The 17,394-nt window shown below is 31.6% G+C and overlaps 1 protein-coding gene across 2 annotated transcripts in view; it reads right to left on the reverse strand.

The window, feature by feature from the left end:
• Window positions 1–5,739: 5,739 nt before the first annotated feature.
• Window positions 5,740–17,394, reverse strand: part of LOC105204331 — a 115,887-nt gene continuing 104,232 nt past the window's right edge. For both annotated transcript variants that reach the window (XM_039454079.1, XM_026138813.2), the window contains 3 exons: window positions 16,285–16,583; window positions 9,186–9,395; window positions 5,740–6,611 (listed from right to left, as the gene is read on the reverse strand). In XM_039454079.1, coding sequence (XP_039310013.1) covers window positions 6,573–6,611; window positions 9,186–9,395; window positions 16,285–16,583 — 548 coding nt within the window. In that variant the 3' untranslated portion in view covers window positions 5,740–6,572. The remainder of the gene's footprint in view (window positions 6,612–9,185; window positions 9,396–16,284; window positions 16,584–17,394) is intronic.

Raw genomic sequence — 17,394 nt, forward strand, 5'->3', positions numbered from 1 at the left:
AAGACTTACAAAAAATGTTTAATTTTCAATTACAAAGATTTTATTCAAAAGTAATGATATGCAAAAATTGATGTGTTTTTGATTTAATTGTGTCAATTGTAATCAGCGTAGAAATATTCTATCAAAAATATGTATCTGTAATAAACTTTTATTATGCTGAATTGAAAGATAAAAAAGCAGAATTAAAATTTAATGCAACAATATTATTTGTATTCATATAAATGTGTAACTTTCATTACTATGCATTTTAATAGCTGTCAAATTAAATTTATATTAAAAATAAAATGTTTTTTATATTTAACTGTCAATCGGATTTTATTTTTTAGAAGCTGTTAATTTCTTACATTAACAATTTGTTACACGTTTTATTATTCTTGAATTAATACTATCATGATATTTTTATTAAGAAATAATGAAATATAAATTATTTATTATAGTTATGATAATGGATAAACCCATAAATATTCGCACGTAACGTCATAAGATAATAAACAATAAAAATGCTAATATTTTGCATTGATTAGTGTTTATTTAAATTTATCAAAAATTTTAAGAGAAAATGGAGGTCAAAGGGTGTATTATGTGATATCTTTGTGCATCGTGTTCGTGTGTGTAGATAATAATATATGTGCACATAGATATATAGTATTTAAATATACAAGTATAAAGTTTTTTCCGTTTAGAATCGCATTTAAATATCAAATTATATGTATAACAATTATACGCAGCAATAGTTATGCGGTTTTTTTATCGCATTATATCTTTTGTATGAACTACAAAAGCTGAAAGTGATTATTTTTCAGCATAAAAGCTACGAAGTAAGCCACACAAATAGACGTTCTACGTAGTCGTAATTTTTTTATAGGATTACAAGTAACTTTTACATTTATTGTCATCAAACTTTTTAACCCTTAATTGTTTAACCAGCATTCGTTATTACAATGTCGCATTATTATCCTCGGAGTGGTACAATTGCAAATTTAAAATATATTTTAGATTTTATAGGTAAAATATTAAAAGACTTACAATTTTGTGAATTATCCTCATTACGTTATTCTTATATAAATTACGTATGCAAATATTGAAACATTTAAGGGTTAAGATGTAACATTGTTTGCACGTACAACTAGCATCAATTATATTCAGAAAAAGTTCTTATCTTAATCTCGTTTTATAAGATATCAGAAATAATCTTTTGTCTTGTTCCTTTTTTTACCATAATTTATAGCTGCGTATTTGTATTAAGAACACAGAAGTATTGTACGCACAAATTCTTTTCTTAAGAATAATTATTGTCTTTCATTTCCAATATACATCGGTACAATATAATATTCTTGATGGATTATCGAAGAATATACTAGAGCTTCTTATATTAAATTAATGTACAATGTCAAAATTTGTTAGATATAAGTCTTACCAGTTTATTGTCCAAGTATTGTTTTTATATATTTAGGAAGAAGTAGGGATGTGTGACATTTTATTTGGCACATTTGCAAATATATTCGTATGCAAACATCCCTGAGAATATTTTTCACATTTAAATTGAGTCTCGAATAGTACAACGAATTTTTTACAATTATTAACAAACTAATAAAAACAAAACACCGAAAAATAAAACACGTACTTATTTTAGAAAAATAAACTAGAAAAGTCAAAACTGCTATATTATATTTTACAGTGTATATATATATATATATATATATATATATATATATATATATATATATATATACAGGGTGTCCCAGAAAGTTCGGATCCCTTTTTAAGAGCGGATTCTTTGGAATATTCTAAGAAAAAAATGTCGAGGATATAATGGTTTTCAAATTATTCGCGATTAAAGTTTACAAATTAGAGAACTGATATTTTACGCACTTAGGCATGGTAATATGGCAAAGTATTACAAGGGTACCTCTTGACATCGAGATTGTCATATAAATACGCAGTGACATTTGTATTAAGAAATTATTACTGTAGGAAACATATTTATATATTACATATGCATAATTAATGTTTTCAACAAAATATCAATTCAATAACAAAATGTTACGATAGCCATTGGATCAGCTGTCAAAATAAATTCATTACCATGTTCATATGATAAGAACTTTTATAATAATATAACTTTTATGATAATGTCGATAATTTATGCGATGATATGAAAAAGATTGAATATATTGATAAAGTGAAATTCAAACATATCAAATTATATCTATTTGACATTATCGTGTTTACATCAAATTAAATTATCAATTTACATTTTTAATAGTTATTTTAATAAAATATTGAAAATGTCGATATATTAACATAAAAGTTCCAAAGAATCTGCTCTTAAAAGGGGATCCGAGCTTTTTGGGACACTCTGTATGTATATATATATGTGTATATATATATATATATATATATATATATATATATACAGAGTGTTTCCTTACATAAAAATAAGTAATAAAAGTTTTCAGAAGAAAAGTCGAGACATCAATAGTTTTTGAATAGTGAGAGCTGTTGAAGTTGATCAATTACGGAGCGTAACCATTCCGCGCTCAAGCACGGCGTACTCACTTACTCACTCTCTTATTTACTTATTATAAGTAATAATTCAACGAAATGTTTAAATATCATTATTTTTTAATGGTTTAGTTAATACATAAAAGTTAAAACATAAAAGTCAAGATATAAAAGACATAAGATTTAAACTAGAAAAAATAAACTGAAAAATCATGATTTGTCAACGAGTGTGAATTGCATATTGTTTGGCAGCTAATGCTGCTCGTTTTCCACGTTCTCCAAATATTACAATCATATCATAATATTCTGGAGCCAAATATGCCATAATAAAATATGTAATATTTTAAAAGCAATATTATGACACGGTCACAGGAATGCCTCAATATTAACCAAAAAAACAGTACATTTACAAGAATGCTTTAAGAAGATCCTAAGTACCATGAATTATCGACATTTACAGTGCACTAAATATCTTTGAATTGGCGTTACAGAATCACAAAATTTTTTTTAGAATTAAAATACGCGTAAAAAGAAAGTGCGCTGAAGTCAATTTTACAAGAAAATCGAACAAAAGTTTATAAATCATTAAAAATTCGTATAGCCATCACCTGAGGTTAACTTTACTTTAATAGAGAAGTTGTGTAGCTCATACGTACAAAATGATAGTAGAGCGCACTTCAGAAAACATGCACGAATAACACTGACCGCGTGAAATTACGATTAAATACTTAACAAAAAAGATATCCTAATGCGCTTTTACCACATGCGTATTTCGTTCAGCGAAGCTGAACTGTCATAAACAGAGCAATATGGTTCTCAACAGTAGTTGATAGGACTTTTCGCAGATGGCGAAATAATCAAAAAACAAAGACAGATCTATGCGATGGACAAAGAGCAATAGCCTGATCTTGCTCGAAAAATAATCTGCAGTGATCTGTAGGACCGACGTCGAGGAAGTTTTTCTGTTACTTTAGCATCCTCTTAATACGCATAAATTTATCAACGAGTGTGAATTAAGACATAATTTCAGAGATTAATTATAATGTGCCTTGATTCATACTCGTTGACAAATTGTGATTTTCCAGTTTATTTTTTCTAGTTTAAATCTTATATCTTTTATGTCTTAACTTTTATGTATTAACTAAACCACCAAAAAATAATAATATTTAAACATTTTGTTGAATTATTACTTATAATAAGTAAGTAAGAGAGTGAGTAAGTGAGTGTGCCGTGCTTGAGCGCGGGATGGTTACGCTCCGTAATTAGTCAACTTCAACAGCTCTTACTATTTAAAAATTATTGATGTCTCGATTTTCTTCTAAGAACTTTTATTACTTATTTTTATGTAAGGAATCTCGTAGCGTATTCAGTGTAATTTTAAAACATCCTGTATATATATATATATATATATATATATATATATATATATATAAAATTTGAATAACAAATATATAACAGAAATTATATAAATAAATTCAAATGTAACAGCTAATTTTAATTAAAATTACATACATGGTTTTCATTTAATAACATCAGATATTTTCCAAGTGACATTTTCCGGTAAAATTCTGCACGTGCAAATGTAATTCAGTCTATGCAACTGCGCATTGAATCGTATTTGCGTTTTGAATTTTTTCTGTAATATACCAGGTGTATGCATAAGTTTTTTCCGGTTTTTTGATAAAAAAAAAACACGTATTTTTCAAGAGAAATTAATTTTTTTTTATTCAAAATATTTGCCATCGGCTTCTACACATTTCGCCCATCTTTCAGGTAATTTATGAATACCATGCCAGAAAAACTGCTTGTCTTTTGCGGCAAACCATTTGTCGAGCCATTTTCCAACTTCCTCGAAATTACTGAAGTGCTGCTCTGCGAGCGCGTGCCCCATTGATGCGAAGAGGTGATAGTCAGATGGCGCCAGGTCTGGGGAGTACGGCGGGTGCGGAAGGATGTCCCATCCAAGAAATTTTTAGGTGTCTTTCACTGGTTTTGCTGTGTGAGACGGCGCATTGTCGTGTAACAAAATCACTTTGCCATGTCTTCTGGCCCATTCCGGTCGTCTTTCGATTAATGCGTGGTTTAAATTAATCATTTGTTGGCGATAGCGTTGTGTATTGACGGTTTCGTCGGGCTTCAAGAGTTCATAATACACAATACCGCTCTGGTCCCACCAGACACAGAGCATGGTCTTCTTGCCGAAGCGATTTGGCCTTGGTGTTGATGGACCGGTTTCGCCAGGTGAAAACCACGATTTTTTCCGCTTCGGGTTTTCAAAACAAATTCATTTTTCGTCACCCGTCGCAATTCGATACAAAAATGATTTCCTTTTGTGGCGTTGAAGCAGCATTTCACAAGTGACTTTGCGATTTTCCATTTGACGTTCATTCAAATTGTGTGGGACCCATTTACCAAGTTTATTGATCTTTCCCATTGCTCGTAAACGTCTGCTAATTGTTTCTTGTGATACATGTAATGCTTCTGCTAATTGCCGTTGAGTTTGAGTTGGGTTATCATCCAATAATTCCTGCAATTGCTCGTTTTCGCATTTTTGTGGTCTACCAGAGCGCTCACTGTTTTTCACATTGAAATCACCATTTTTAAATTGTCGAAACTATGTCTCACATGTTCTAATCGATGGAGCGGGTTCACCATATGTTTCTACCAGCAAACGATGACTTTCAACAGCATTCTTCTTTTGATTAAATAAAAAAAGCAATGCGTGCCGCAAATGTTGTGTTTCAGGCACAAAACTCGACATGATCACTGAACAATAAAACAAAGACGCTAGTTTTTGGCGGACTCAACTTGTGTGTGTTTGTAGTTCTATGTCAGACGAACAAAATGACGTATGTGTCAAATTAATACGCTGCGTACTCTTTGCTGGCACCATTTCTTAGTGAAACCGGAAAAAACTTATGCATACACCTGGTACTTGATTGATGTCCGTTATTTTCCGTTATGGCATACTTTTGAAATTTGATTTAATATTTCGAACAAACTGCGTCTCGTTTAACAAAAAATGTAAGAGTTTTTTTTGAAAAAGTCAAATTTAGTGAATGGTTCATTTTTCTGTCAAATAAAACCTATTGAGATATTTTTAAGAAACTGAGTTCTATCATCTTTGATATACGTAAGTTGAATTTTAAAAGAGACAGAAAGCAAAGAAGGAAAGAGGGAGAGGGAAAAGGGAAGGAAGGAGGAAGATGGGAAAGGAGGGGAAAGAAAGAGAGAGAGAGAGAGAGAGAGTTTTTAGATTTACATTTGAAAATTCATAACATTAAAAAAAATGTTTAAATATTTATAAATTTGTTGTTTTCGAACTTCTTTGACAAATAAACAATTATATATTGTTTGTAAATTTGGGAAATCTAATGTAACATTTATGTTTTTTCTTCTAATATTTGAGAGTTTACAATTTTAAATGTAACAAAATTTTAAATCGAAATTATGCTATTTCATATAAAAGTTTTTGTTTCATTGCCATTGCGACGTATTGAACTGCACAAGTATGCGTAGTTTGAAAAAAACGCATGCATATCGTCGATGAGACCAACTTGATGTAAATAAAATTTAATTTACGTATTTAATATTTAATGTATTTAATATTATTTATATTTAATTCCATTTGCGAGAGATATGCATGTGAGAGATATTTTGATACATTAAAGAAGTACGTTTAAAAATTTTAAAGGTACTGTTCAATTTGTTTTTGATATATATTTCCTTGTCTAGAATTCATTTAAAATTAAAATTTTCGGTACGGACTTTTTTTCGTAGCTGGATGTTGAGAGTTTTTCGTCATTGGTCGATATTAGGTTAAAATTTCAGATGTGCACTTACTTATCGTTGACATAAAGACTTGAAAGTTTGCGCTAAAATTGAGAGAAGTCATAAGGTCTTCAAAACGCATGCGATCTTCAAAATGAGCGTTGCTTACTCTTGCAGCCATAACTTCGTTGACAGCTGCAACTGGCTAACTGTGTCGTGCAGAATAGTCATAAACACTAGTATGCATGCGGCAGTTTTCGGATTTGTACCGTTTTCTCGCCATAATTCGCAGCATACTAAGGTAATGTGTATTCTCGCGTGAGAGGTCCGCTCCTCTGAGAAATAAAATACATATGATGTTATATTCAGAAAATAACTTTAAAATATGATACAATTTTTTAATTTAAGAGGAGACAGTACTTTGAAAAGGATGAAAATAATTATTTTTTGGACAGTCTTTTAGAAGAAAGTAATGAGTTAAATACGTTTTTTTCTTTAAATTAAAATATAATGTACTTATATATCTCTAAATATATTTTGCAGATTTATTATAAGTAATGGCTGCTGCAGCTAGCGAATTATGTTAATTAATACTTTGCAGTGATCATTGTAACATTTCATAGAATGTTATGAAAATTTTGAGAATCTTAAAGAGGAAACCTATCTTGTCCTACATGCAATAGTTTTTGATTTATGCATTTTTGAGAAAACGGCGATTACTTGAAGCTAAATATGTGATTTTTCAAATTAGAACTACTTTTGTTAATAAAAAAAGACGTTTTTATTTAAAAAATTCTACATAGAGAATAAGATTAAATAATGAAGAAAATACTGTAAAAGATTTAGTTCAATCATCTAATAATTTTTAAGATATTGTGACCATTGATATTGAAAATTTTGAAGAAAACGTATTTAAAGCGAGAATTTATCAAAAGTTTTCTCTGATGATTGGAATGGAACATATTTCTCTCTTCCATAATTAATCGTCTAAAGAAATTATAAACAATAGCTATTGCGATAGGAGGTTATTGAAAAAACTGAAAAATGCTTTTATTTTAAAACGTTATTCAGAACAAACTATGTATATTAGCATGCCACTGCAGGAATTTTATTATTATATATAAAAATTCTGTAATTTTAGTACTTTTTATTCGATTTGAATTTATATATTTAAGAAAAAATTTAATACGTTAAGAAAATGCATAAAGACAAATAATCAATTTTTTTTTCAAAATTTAATTATCCAAGATAATATGTATTCTCGTGTTAGAGGTTTCCCTTTAAAAATATATAGTTCAAAATTATTAGGCATCCTACATATAACGAACGTTATTCCGTTTTACACAATGATGTTGGAAGAAATTTTATTGATTTCCGTAGAGAAAATTTTTGAAAATCAATTTTAGAATAAATAAATACGTACTTTCAATAGGATAATGGTTTCGTGTCACATGTCTAAAGCAGACAAGATGTGATGTAATAGTCAAATTAATTCTTAGATTCATGAATTTTGACTTTAATTTTATTGAACATTTGTGGAGCTTATTGAAAAAGAAAGTCTTAAGTCGAGAATGCAGTTTAAAAAAAGAATCATGCTAAATAACAAAATATGGAATAAAATATCTACGTTTTATCGCACTTGAAAGTTAGTAGAAAATTCATCTTAATATGCATCTTAATACTGCCCAGCAAAAAAGCGGCACACAAAAAATTTTGGAAAAATTTACCAAACTTCAAACGTTTGTAAAACCGGAAATATTTATGATACAGGGATGATTCAAAAACGAAATTAAAGCTTAAAGTCTGCACTTTGAGAAACTTTTAATGTCGATTAAGTGGCATGATTAATTTGCTAATGGCCGATGACATAACAAAAACTTGAAAAATCAAAAAGTAAAACGTAAAGTTTGTAGAGTTGTGCTGAGTGAAACAGTTGACGTAACTCAGTGAAGTAAAAAGGGCATGAAAGTTCGAAATTTTCCCTTCAAAATGAGCTTTTGCGAAACTCGATACAATAATTTTTGGGGAAGTTATGCCAATGTATAAAAATTGATTTTTACGAGATAATAATGAATTATGAATTGCAATGCCGCCGTTATCAATGAAAATCACTACAATTCTGTCCAAGACATGTTGGTTTGGAATCATATCCGCGCGCGCGCGCGCGTGTGTGTGTGTGTGTGTGTGTTTGCATACCACAAGGATAAGGACCTCGTGGTTCGTCAATTCCACAGTATTTAAAGACTCCATACCCTCCTTTCACGCGCTTTTTACCTCATTGAGTTACGTCAACTATTTCACTCCACACAACTCTACAAACTTCACGTTTTACTTTCGGATTTTGCAAGTTTCGTTATCTCATCGGCCATTAGCAAATTAATCATGCCACTTAATCGACATTAAAAGTTTCTCAAAGTACAGGCTTCAAGCTTTAATTTTGTTTTTAAACCATCCTTGTATCATAAACATTTCCGGTTTTACAAGCGTTTGAAGTTTGGTAAATTTTCCCTAAATTTTTAATGTACCGCTTTTTCTTTGCTGGGCAGTGTATTTTAGAAATGATGAAATGGATGTTAAGTATTGATAAATTGTAAATAAACACTTGTATGTATAATTTTTGATTTTATTTTTATACAAATGTTAAGACATAAAGAATATTAGGATGCCTAATAATTTTGGATATAACTATAAGAAAACATAAATCAAACATTACGAATTATAAAATATTGTAAATGCGTCAGAAATCAGAGAAGGGAAAGAGAGTTTGAAAAGAAATGATTATAATATAAAACATGAATCTGAATTACTGATACCGATTGTCGATTTTAGGATAAGTTAGAAAAAGAAATGATAGAATTTGAGAAATATTTTTTTTTCGTTAATTTTTATATAAAAATGAAAAAACTCACCGACCAAGCTTGACCAATGTTAGGCGGGTTGTTGTAACGCCGCTGATTGTAATCATAATTGACTTTTGGTGATATTTCTAATAGTGGCAATGGGCTGGAGAATTGTTTTCGCGATTGTTGTCTATTAAATTGTTGCTCTTCGTTTATTAGGTCTTTACCACCTCTAAAAGCGGAAGCTCTTGTTTCCATCTCTTCGGCTAAATGTTGCTCCTGAGACATATTATTTAAAGAATTTTTATATGTAAAAGTATGTATAGGAAATAGTCACTGAATGCATACACATACACCAATTACTTAAATCGTATTTCAATATTTTGTATTTTTATTTAATATAAATAATATTTAGTAACAAAAATAAACAATAAATGAGAAACAGGTAACATAAACAAAAATTTAACAAAATACAACTTGCGTATACTAGCAATAACTAAAAAAAAAATCAGGTAAAACTAAGGCACTAAAAATATGAGTATTCCTACGATCCGTTATCTTTAGTCCTCTCTCCTTTTCGCCTTTTCCCTTCTTGCTATATACCTACCTTGTTGCTTGGCATCGAGATGGTAGAGAGAGATGAGGCGGAAGGGGGGGGGGAGGACTAAAAGTGGCGGACCGTAGGAATACTTACATCTTTAATGTTTTAGTATAACTAATGTTAATTTTTAACCAATTTAGGCAACTGATTATTAATATTTTACCTTGAATTTTTATATTTTCGTAAAAAAGAATTTACTATAGAATTTCACATTTATTATGTGTATGAGTGTGTGCATGTGCAAGAGTATAAGTATATGTAGACAACTTTCCTCTATGTATACATCAACAGAAGGGAAAAAGTTGACATTACTCACATAGGTCTACTAAAGACGCTTTCTTATTTTTCAAAAATTAAATATTGTAATTTATTAATAACGATAAAAAAATAATTTACTTAGATTAGAGTTTAGTAAAATATGCGGTAAACATTCCCAAAAAGGAACAGCCTCTGACAAAATTGACTTTGACATATGTTATCAGAGAGATGATCCTAATTTGCAAAAGGTTTTAAGTAATGCTTATTCTTCATTAAAAAATTACTAACAACAAATATTTATTAATAAAAAATGAGATGATTATGCATTGTAGAAGATATGGTACAAAATGTCTCTTTTAAAAATACTAATTATTCTTGTATATAATTTTTATGTTTTTAAAGCAGGCATTTTACGTCTTTGAAGCAGAGAATTTGTAAGTAAATATTGTATGTACAAAAGAATCCCAAATATTTACTACAAGCGTGGAAATTCTGTAAATCGAAAGATATGCGTTGCTTTGATTTTGTTTGTGATTGGTGTGTACGGTGTACAATTAGATTGAATCAGAATATTATCACAAAATAAAATTGACAAGTCAATTTTATATTACTGACACTAATATACCATCTTTTAAAATTTTCCTTAACCTGGAAAAAGTAAAAAATTTGTTGTTAAAAATATTAGTGAAATATCCCTAACGGAATAGGAATATTCTGAGAATATTTCAACAATATCATAATAGTAGATTATTGATATTCTCAGAACATTTGATATACGTATTATGATATATTACACATTTTCTATGCAAATTCCTATTGACGTCCTATAGTGACTCGAAGCGTATATTGAGAACATCTTGTAGGATGGGAGGGATGGATGGAAGGAGGGAGGGAGAGAGAAAGGGAGAAAGGGAAGGAGAGAGGGAGAGAGAGAGGGAGGGAGGGAGAAAGGAAGGGAGGGAGAGAGGGAGGAATGGTGAGAGGGAGGAAGGGTGAGAGGGAGGAAGGGTGAGAGGGAGGGAGGGAGAGAGCGAGGGACAGTGGGAGGGAGGGAAAGGGAGAGAGGGAGGAAGAGAGAGAGAGGAAGGGATAAAGAGAGGGAGGAAAAGAGGGAGGGAAGGGAGTGAGAGGAGGGGAGAAAGAGAGGGAGAAGAAAGGAGGGAGAGAAAGGGGGGGGGTAATAACGCTTTTGAATACAATAAGTTTTAAAATTCAACCTGAGTCGGGTTAATGACGCCGTATATTAGAATCATTCAATTAAAACTTAAAATAAAGCATGTAACGTCATTAAAACGAGCGAGATAGCGCGCATGTGCTCAACACCGCGCTTGGGTTCTTCAGTGTGATGAGGTTGTGGGACAATTTTCTCTCACCGGTCGTTTGTGTGCATGCGTTGAAAACATACACAGCCTATTATACGATTGGCTTATATGTGATTGACGCATGCGCACGGAAGACTGGTGAAACAGATCGTTCTATAACCTTCACTGTTTCAGTCATTGACATGGCCACGTTTGGCTACGTATAATGACAGCATTGCTGGCATCAGTAGTCTAAATATCATCAGTTGTAATTTTATATCATACTTATACTTATAATTTAATTCGAATAATTAATATATAATTTAAAAAATGTACAATAAAATAGAAATATGTACAAGAAATATAATTTCTTTATTGTGTTTAATATTTCAGTTATAATTAATTAATTTTCATAATTGCCATACTAGTTCAAGGATAATTGAAAAAAATATATTGGCTGTGTTTAGCAAAGAAGGTAGATCCTTTAATATTATGATTGATTTGTACATTTTGTTGAGAAAATAATTGCGAATTTTGCTATCTATAATAATAATAACCTTTTTTTTAAAATCTTAAAAGTAAAAACATTTTTCAATTAAAAGAATACCAAAAAGTAGTAAGATCTGTACAAAAATCTTTTTTTTTTTAAAGAAATATGTACGCCATGTATGAAAAAGTGTCGTACAGTCTTCCAAAATTCTTAAAAAAACCCTTTTTAAAAAAAATATTATATGTTAGTCTAACTATCTTATATTAAAAACACGTTTTTAAACTATTCCAAAAAAAGATTAGATCATACAATTAGCCAGGTATTTCAAACGGGATCATAGTAAAAAAAATACTTGGCGTGCCCGAGTTTCTTTATATTACGTCTTATACAGGGTGATTCAGAATAATCTTATGTCTTTGAAGAGACATATTCCTGAGGTTATTCTGAAACAACTTTTTATTTGGCAAAAATTTGTCCAAAGCTTAAGTTTTAATAAGTTTTTAAATTATAAAAAGAAATAGTTATCCAATAACTGGGCGCGTATAGCGGTGAGACAGTGCCGGTACAATTCACTGTTCGTTATGGACGATTACGTGAGGCGATCGCAATGATCAGCTGACATCTTAAACACTGCTTTTTCTCCCTTCCACCCCTTCCTCTCTCTCTCTCTCTCTCCCGCTCTCTCAAAACCTCTATCCTATTCTCATTATCATTTTTTTCTTGTTTATTTATCAATTCATGCACATTAAAATAATGCTAGAATTAGAAACAATATTTAATTATTTGACGTCTTTCTTTTAATAATTTTGTAGAAGTAAACAAATATTCTTTTTAAGTCAAAAATAGCATATTTAAAATGCTTGATTAAAAAATCAAAATGCAGAGTGAAAGAGAGAGAGAGAGAAAGAGAGAAAGAGAGAGAGAGACAAGTTCAATCAAATTTGAACGTGTATACTCACTTATCATCATGCACAGCAATCAACTTTATGTTCACAAAGACAGAATATCCATATTAAACTTAAGATTTTCTTCTTTTCTTCTTAAATCACATCACTTGTCACATTCACTGTAATCATTTTTTTGATTAAAAATTACTAACGCATCACTTTATACAAATCACTATCGTCAATCACTATTAGTCACTACTAATCACGTGTGAGAATTACTCAAAAAAAGGAACACGTGTTTACACGACGAACACACGACACGTGTTTACAACAGAAGTTAGGTTATATCCTCTTTGCTTTACGAGCGAGCAGTCGATTCGTTTTGTTGTTCGCGGTATCAGTGTGTAATCAACGTTTTAAAAGTCAGAAGGCAATAATTAAAAATTAAAAATACTATTGCGCTTGTGACCATGAACTCGAAAATTTCACGGTCTTCCTGGACGAGCCAAACGTTGCACTCGCGGCGCGTTCAAGTTTCTCGAGCGACTATCTTTTGTCTCATATCAAACTCAGTCTTTCAGCCGTCAAAAACCGGAATGACCTTGAAATCTTCGAGATCACGGTCACATACACGTGTTTTATTTTTTTAGTAATTCTCACGCGTGATTAATAATGACTAATAGTAATTGACGATAGTGATTTGTATAAAGTGATGCGTTAGTATTTTTCGATCAAAAGAATGATTGCAGTGTATGTGACAAATGATGTGATTTAAGAAGAAAAGAGAAAAATCTTGAGTTTATTATGGATATTTTGTCTTGGTAAAAATAAAGGCTGATTGCTGTGTAGGATGATAAGTGAGTATACACGTTCAAATTTGATTGAACTAGTCTCTCTCTCTCTCTCTTTCTCTTTCACTCTGCATTTTTATTTTTTAATCACGCATTTTAAATATGCTATTTTTGACTAAAAAGATATATTTTTTACACGTACAGAATTATTAAAAGCAAGACGTCAAATAATTAAATATTGTTTTTAATTCTAGCATTTCAGTGTTAGTTTATGAATTGATAAATAAATAAGAAAAGAATGAGAATGAGAATGGGATAGAGGCTTTCACAGAGCGGAAGAGAAAGTGAGAGAGAGAGAGAGAGAGAGAGAGAGAGAGAGAGAGAGGGGAAAGAGAGGAAAAGTAGTGTTCTAGCTGTCAGCTTATCACTGCGATCACCTCGCGCAATCGCCCGTATCGAACGGTGAGTTGCACCGGCCCTGCCTCACTGCTATACGCGCCCGGTTATTGGATAACTATTTCCTTTTATTATTTAAAAACTACGCTTCGGACAAATTTTTGCCAAAGTAAAAGTTGTTTCAGAATAACCTCAGAAATATGTCTCTTCAAGGACATAAGTTTATTCTGAATCACCCTGTATATTTAAATAATATGACTCGGGCATGCCAAGTATTTTTTTTTCACTATGATCTTGTTTGAAATACCTGGCTAATTGTATGATCTAGGCCGGCATTCATAGTCGATTCCTATTTCAAGATCGTCTTAAGTAACGTCTTAAGATACTGATATGGCTCTCTGCTTGGTTGATGATGTTTTAAGGTGTTATTTAAAATGATCTTAAATATAAGAATAGACTATATGCGTGTAATTATAGAGCAAAATTTGAAGTTGACGCGGGTTAAAAATTTTGGGGAGGGCTGCGAGGAAGAGACGAAGTCTCGGTGTGTGTGTGTGTGTGTGTGTGTGCGCGCGCGCGCGCGCGCGTGCACGCGCGTGTAGGTGTGCGTTTGCGTGTGTCTGTGTGTAGAGCCCTTCCCCGCCCAAGCATTTATTTTCCATCGAATAGACTCTTTGAGTGAATGGAACTTGGTCCCTAATAACAAATAATTACCAACATTTGTTGTTAATAATTTTTTAAAGAACAGTGAGCTAACCTTTTGCAAGTCATTCAGTTTATTTTCTTGATAACATATGTCAAGGTAAAGGTCAGATGTTGCTTCTTTTTTGTACATACTTACCATTAATTTTTCGAAATTTACATTAAATGTAGGTTCAACGAGACTACTATAAGAGACAACTTGTATAAATTGTAATACACTTGTATAAATTTAAGAATTTGTAGATCTTTTGCTTTAGATAATTTTTACATCATGTTAGTCAGTATTTCTTACATGTTTATACAGATTTGCAAAAATGTAAAAAGTTTCCCAATATTTGAAAATATTCTAAAGAACATTCAAATATGAAAGAATAAATGTATCTTTACAGAAAGCAAGTATAAAGCTTAATACCTTGTATTCAATTGTAATACTAAATATTGAATGTCAGTATTGATGAATATCTAAGTATTGCTGAAGGTTAAGTATTGATGAATACTCGCGATAACGCCTAGAGGGATATGCGTATTCACCGCAACAACGCCTAAAGGCAGCAGTCCTGAGTCCGTGAGGACGTCGCTTTGAAACCACTGCCTTGAGTCGCGGACTCGACGCGGTAACTTTGTCGATAGAGAACTTTTGGTCACCGTCAATATACGATCGTCATTCGCGTGCACGTCGTCATAACTCCTTTTTGACCGCGTTTGAGGGCAACCGCCCTGAGTCGTAAAACGACGCCATGGAACGATGCAACCGCGACTACCTTGCTTCTTGATTTTCAATCGATCTTAATTTGATGGTAAGACAGCTCGCGTATATTACTAAATTTGCGATGTAATTTACGAATTCACGGTCATGTAATCAAGCATCTGCTCTGGGCTATGATCGAGAACGTAATGATGAGACGCGGGCTTAGGACAAGCGATATCGATACCAAATTGCAATTTTTTTTAATGAAAAGACGTGCGCGTGGTAACAGGGAACCCCAGGGACCAGATCCCTCGAATTACTCGGGACCTTTCTTTTGTTTTAAGTCGTGCCGTATCACCCGTCCATCGTCCGTTCTCCATAACACATACATACACTCGTATAGGTGCATGCAAATGTATACCTCGCTTCATTATAATTATATCGTTTGCTTAATTCTTTACGCACGTATGCGTGTGTCGTGCACGACATGTTTTAATGTGTTATGCAACAAGTTAGTATTGACAAATATCAAATATTAAAGATTAGTATTGATCAATACTTAAGTATTAGAGATAGTTAAGTATTGAATACTGATTATTGATAGTTAATAATGGTGAATATTAAGTATTAGAGACTGGTATTGATCAATACGTATGTACAAGAGATAGTTAAGTGTTGATGATTGCTGAATAATCACAGCCAGTGATTGGTGAATACTTATAATAATCATGATGTAGGCATCAATACTTAAATATTAAAGAGAATAGAAATATATAGGGGAGATCGGGGCTTTATCAGTTCTTTTTTTAAGGGAAATTTTAAAATAGCTTTTATATTATTTCAAAAGGAATTTTGAAGAAAGGTATAAAAGTAGTATTAAAAGTAAAAATATTCTCGTAATTAATATTAATTAATATAGAAGTATTTTACAACAAATTAAATTAGTGCATTAATTGACAATGCAACCAAACTTTATATTGATAAATGTCCAAAGAAAATTTAAAAAAACCAATTAATTAGGTATTCAGTGTATATTAAAAGAATTGTGACTGACCTGTAATTCGCGTGCTCTCTCAGCCTGGATGATATTTTTGAGTGCTTCGAAACTGCCTGATTGGGGAACTTGTGATGAGATACCACCGCCGACACGAAAGCTAGTACGACGATTATTGGGTGTATACGGTCCCGTATTTACAGTCCCAAAATGCCGTGAGAGGTCCTCGACAACCCTCATACGCGAAGGCCCTCGCATTGCATTTCTCCATCTACTTCCTGCCGGAGCTTTGTGCACCATCCTTCCGTAAATCGGTGCACCTCCAGCGGCTCGGCTACGCGGTCGTCCGGCGTGTCTCCCTGCGAATCATTAATTCTTTATAAGCGTTGTTTTATTTTTGTTACTCATTGAATATCAAGAAAAGATAGAATAATACTTGTGTCGACTTGTGTCATTAAACGGAAAGCACATTTGGTGTCTATCAGTCTTTTTGTCTAGTTGAAATATTTATCAGTTACTTATCAGATTTCTTTTTAAACAATTGGCTAGCATCGTTAAACTATCATAACGCCAATTTCGCAAGTTTTTTGTGCATGTTATACGGTAATTTTAATTTCTACAATCATTGCTAAAGAAAACTGTATTCAAACCGTTTGAGATTTGATCTCGATTAATAATTTGATCTATATGATTGATCTATAAATAAAGATAATTTAAGTAATGTGTATTGTTTCGTTCATTATTGACTGTTACCCTTCTTTTGATTACGTTTAGAAAATTTATATTAAAGAACGCATTTTTACTAGTTTCTGAATCATAAGCGAACACACTTCTTGCGTGAACTTCTATGTATTTGTACTGGAAGTTAAGAAAAAAAAAAAAAATAATAATAATATAGTTTCAAATCTTAAAAATGAGGGAAAACGAATTTTAATGGAAGATGAATATTGCATATTATTATATATGATATTAGCTAATCGATACTAAAAATCTTTAAACTAATTAATTTACATAGTCCAATGATGTCAGAATGAGAATGCGAGATATTATTCTCTCAATTTTGGCATTAGGCCTATTCTACAAAGCGTTGTATGTCACTATCGATTGAATTGTTATTTAAGCCTGCTATTGGTTTAAATCCGGCAATCCAACGTATGCGACATCCGATAA

This window comes from Solenopsis invicta, chromosome 10 (assembly GCF_016802725.1).
Source record: "Solenopsis invicta isolate M01_SB chromosome 10, UNIL_Sinv_3.0, whole genome shotgun sequence".
NCBI classification, from domain to species: domain Eukaryota; kingdom Metazoa; phylum Arthropoda; class Insecta; order Hymenoptera; family Formicidae; genus Solenopsis; species Solenopsis invicta.